General features: G+C 40.2%; 1 protein-coding gene across 3 annotated transcripts in view; it reads left to right on the top strand.

Moving 5' to 3' along the window:
- Positions 1-3,217, top strand: part of LOC116670739 (sodium-dependent neutral amino acid transporter B(0)AT2) — a 17,107-nt gene that overhangs the window by 10,901 nt on the left and 2,989 nt on the right. For all 3 annotated transcript variants that reach the window (XM_032501369.1, XM_032501368.1, XM_032501367.1), the window contains exons 6-10: positions 1,238-1,348; positions 1,446-1,687; positions 1,970-2,153; positions 2,248-2,449; positions 2,937-3,096. In XM_032501369.1, the coding sequence (XP_032357260.1) occupies positions 1,238-1,348; positions 1,446-1,687; positions 1,970-2,153; positions 2,248-2,449; positions 2,937-3,096 (899 nt within the window). The remainder of the gene's footprint in view (positions 1-1,237; positions 1,349-1,445; positions 1,688-1,969; positions 2,154-2,247; positions 2,450-2,936; positions 3,097-3,217) is intronic.

The following is a 3,217-nucleotide window of genomic DNA, read 5'->3' as shown; positions in this document are numbered from 1 at the left end:
TTATCCACATAAATGATCAAACTTTCATGGAATATCGGCGTATATAATTAAAATGTAAACGACCCTAAGCACACAGCCAAGATATTGAAGGAGTGGCTTCAGGATAACTCAGTGAATGTCCTAGAGTGGCCAGCCAGAGCCCAGACTTGAATCCCATTGAACATCTCTGGAGTGATCTGAAGATAGCTGTGCACTGAGACTCCCCATCCAACCCGATGGAGCTCGAGAGGTTCTGTAAAGAGGAATGGGCAAAACTTGCCAAAGATAGGTGCACCAAGCATGGGGCTTCATATTCCAAAAGATTTGAGGCTGGTATTGCTGCCAAAGGTCCCACAACAAAGGCTGTGAATACTTATGTACATACTATATTTTCATTTTTTATTTCTAATAAGTTTGCAAACATTTAAAACATTTTTTCACATATTGTCATTATGGGGTAATGTGTGTAGAATTTTGAGGGGAAAAGAAGAAAAAACTGAATTGAATCCATTTTGGAATAAGGCTGTAGCATAACGAAATGTGGAAAAAGTGAAGCGCTGTGACTAGTTCCACTGCGTATCCACTGTAATAACACAATTGTATCCTGTGCTACATTGTTTTGGCATTCTCTGTTTGCTCCAATCCCAGTCATGTGTTGGATTTAGAATCCAGGGTTAATGTGGGTGAGGGAATCTCTCTGGAATGTTTGGCTTAGGTGTTGACCCACTTCCAATGGCAACATCCACATTATGTGTTAATAAGTATTGGGAGTTTTGGAAATTAGCATTAATTTAATTCTGTGGTTTATTATCCCTAATGCATATCAGCCAGTTCAGTTTTTGCAGAATAATACATCCTAATAAACAAACATAGTAATTCAACCCTGCCTGGAGCAAATATACTAGATCAGGCTAGGAAATAATTATCTTCTGTATTAAATGTTAGCGCTAACATCTGAGGGGAAGTTTATTGCTGTACAGACTTAATAATAATCTCGATTAAGAGGGCCATGTGTTCAGGGTCTAACAAAAAAAGTTATCTAAAAAAAAAAAAAACGGGAAATAAATGGAAATTTGTAGTAATGAGTGCAATTTGTCATGTGTACTGATAATTTCTAAAAATCATAAGGAGCCACTTGGGGAGATCTGTGCCTTTTCAAGCCAAGAGCCTTTGCGCACAGCCAAATCCGAAAACACATTTTTACTGGTAGCTGTCTGATTTTATATTGTTCATGTCATCATTCTTTTTCACTTCTTAGGTGATGTATTTCTCCTCCATCTTTCCCTACGTGGTGCTGTTTTGCTTCCTTGTCCGAGGGTTCCTACTGGATGGGGCCTTGGAAGGAATCACCTACATGTTCTACCCCAAGGTATCTGCGGACAAAATGTCTGGTTGTGTATAGAAACAAGAGGCAGAAATTAACATTTTTTTTTGACGCAACTGCTGTTCCCTCTATATATTTCTAGCTGGAAATTTGGGCAGACATTCAGGTGTGGCGGCAGGCAGCCACGCAGGTCTTCTTTGCCTTAGGTCTTGGCTTTGGGTCCATTATCGCCTACTCCTCTTACAATCCCAAGAACAACAACTGCCACCGGGATGCCTTCACTGTCTCTACTATAAACTTCCTCACATCTGTGCTGGCCACTCTAGTTGTGTTTTCTGTGCTCGGCTTTCGCGCCAAAGGCAAGGCCATGGAATGTGTTGTCAGGTATGTTTAATTAGAGGATAAACGTTGAGTTATGCATAAAAAAACTCACACTACATGATGTCTTCAATGTAAGTCACTAGTATGTAAATATTCATTGCACCTCACATTGGTACAGACTGATACGCCCTCTGTACATCTGTATGTTTGGCATTGCTAGTTTGCCACAGTTTCTTTAATTATCTACTGTATGTGTCACACAAAATGTTCTCTGAAATTGTTTTTCTCTTGACATGTCTTGTTGCATAAACTGCATGTTTATATTTCTGTTTTGTCTTTTCTAAGTAATATTAGGGAGTTATCAAAGCAGTTTCACAGTAGTAATGTGGACACAAACCTGATGCCAGGTTTCAACTACTCTGATCCCAGTTCTGTGGCTCTAGAGGACTACAGGGCCTGGTTTAAACAGTATGGAAATATGGTCCCAGGCAATTTAACAGACTGTGACCTGGAAAAAGAGATGCAACAGGTAAATATTGATGTCTTGGACTAAAATAAATTTGCTTTCATGCATTTTTTTGTATTTTATAAAAGCTAAAGCTGGCACTTTTGTTTGTGTTCAGGGTGTGGAGGGCACAGGTCTAGCCTTTATTGCCTTCACCGAGGCCATGTCACTCCTGCCTGGCAGCCCCTTCTGGTCAGCGCTTTTCTTCCTCATGCTGCTCAACTTAGGCCTCAGCACCATGTTTGGCACTATGGAGGGCATCCTCGCCCCACTCACTGACCGCTTCAAAACTCTGGCCAACAACAAGACCAAATTCACAAGTAAATACTTTTGTTTTTACCTCAGCCATTGTTTTGTTTTTTAAGGAGGGGAATTCCAATCCATGCAAGCATTATATTACAATACATACATTTAATTTGGTTTTATTGCTCAGCCTTGAGTTCAAGTGGCATTAGACGGACCAACTTTTCGCACAATGCTCCTAATAACACTGAGTAAGAGTTTTGTGTTTCCCATACCGTACTATTGGACAGTAAAGTTGAACGTAATAACCCTGCTTGTGGGTCTCACTAATGTCATTTTGCCCAGAAAGTTACAGCAGTGTCTTCTCACGTGTCACGGAGCTCCTGCCAACCCAACAAACCACCAGCTGATTTCACTGACACATTCAAGCAGAGAAGGAGCAAATAATAAATTTACCTCCTGAAGTTGCTCAGGATAAACCATAAATGTATCCATTGTGCCCGACTGCCTATACTGTCTTTTAAAGTAGTACTGTTTTACCCTAACATTTTCATGTTGTTGCAGTTTTCAGCTGCATCATTGGCTTTGTAATTGGACTGGTCTTCACCCAGCGTTGTGGGAACTACTTTGTGATGATGTTCGATGATTACTCCGCCACTCTGCCCCTCATCATTGTGGTGGTTTTTGAGACCTTCAGTGTGTCTTGGCTGTATGGAGCTGATAGGTGAGGTCTATTCAGATTGTGAGTGACTATCTTAACTCTTGAAAACTTAAATTCTAGCTAAATGTCAACAATATCTATCTATCTATCTATCTATCTATCTATCTATCTATCTATCTATCTA

This window comes from Etheostoma spectabile, chromosome 21 (genome assembly GCF_008692095.1).
Source record: "Etheostoma spectabile isolate EspeVRDwgs_2016 chromosome 21, UIUC_Espe_1.0, whole genome shotgun sequence".
Classification (NCBI taxonomy): domain Eukaryota; kingdom Metazoa; phylum Chordata; class Actinopteri; order Perciformes; family Percidae; genus Etheostoma; species Etheostoma spectabile.
This window is presented reverse-complemented; position numbering and strand designations above follow the sequence as displayed.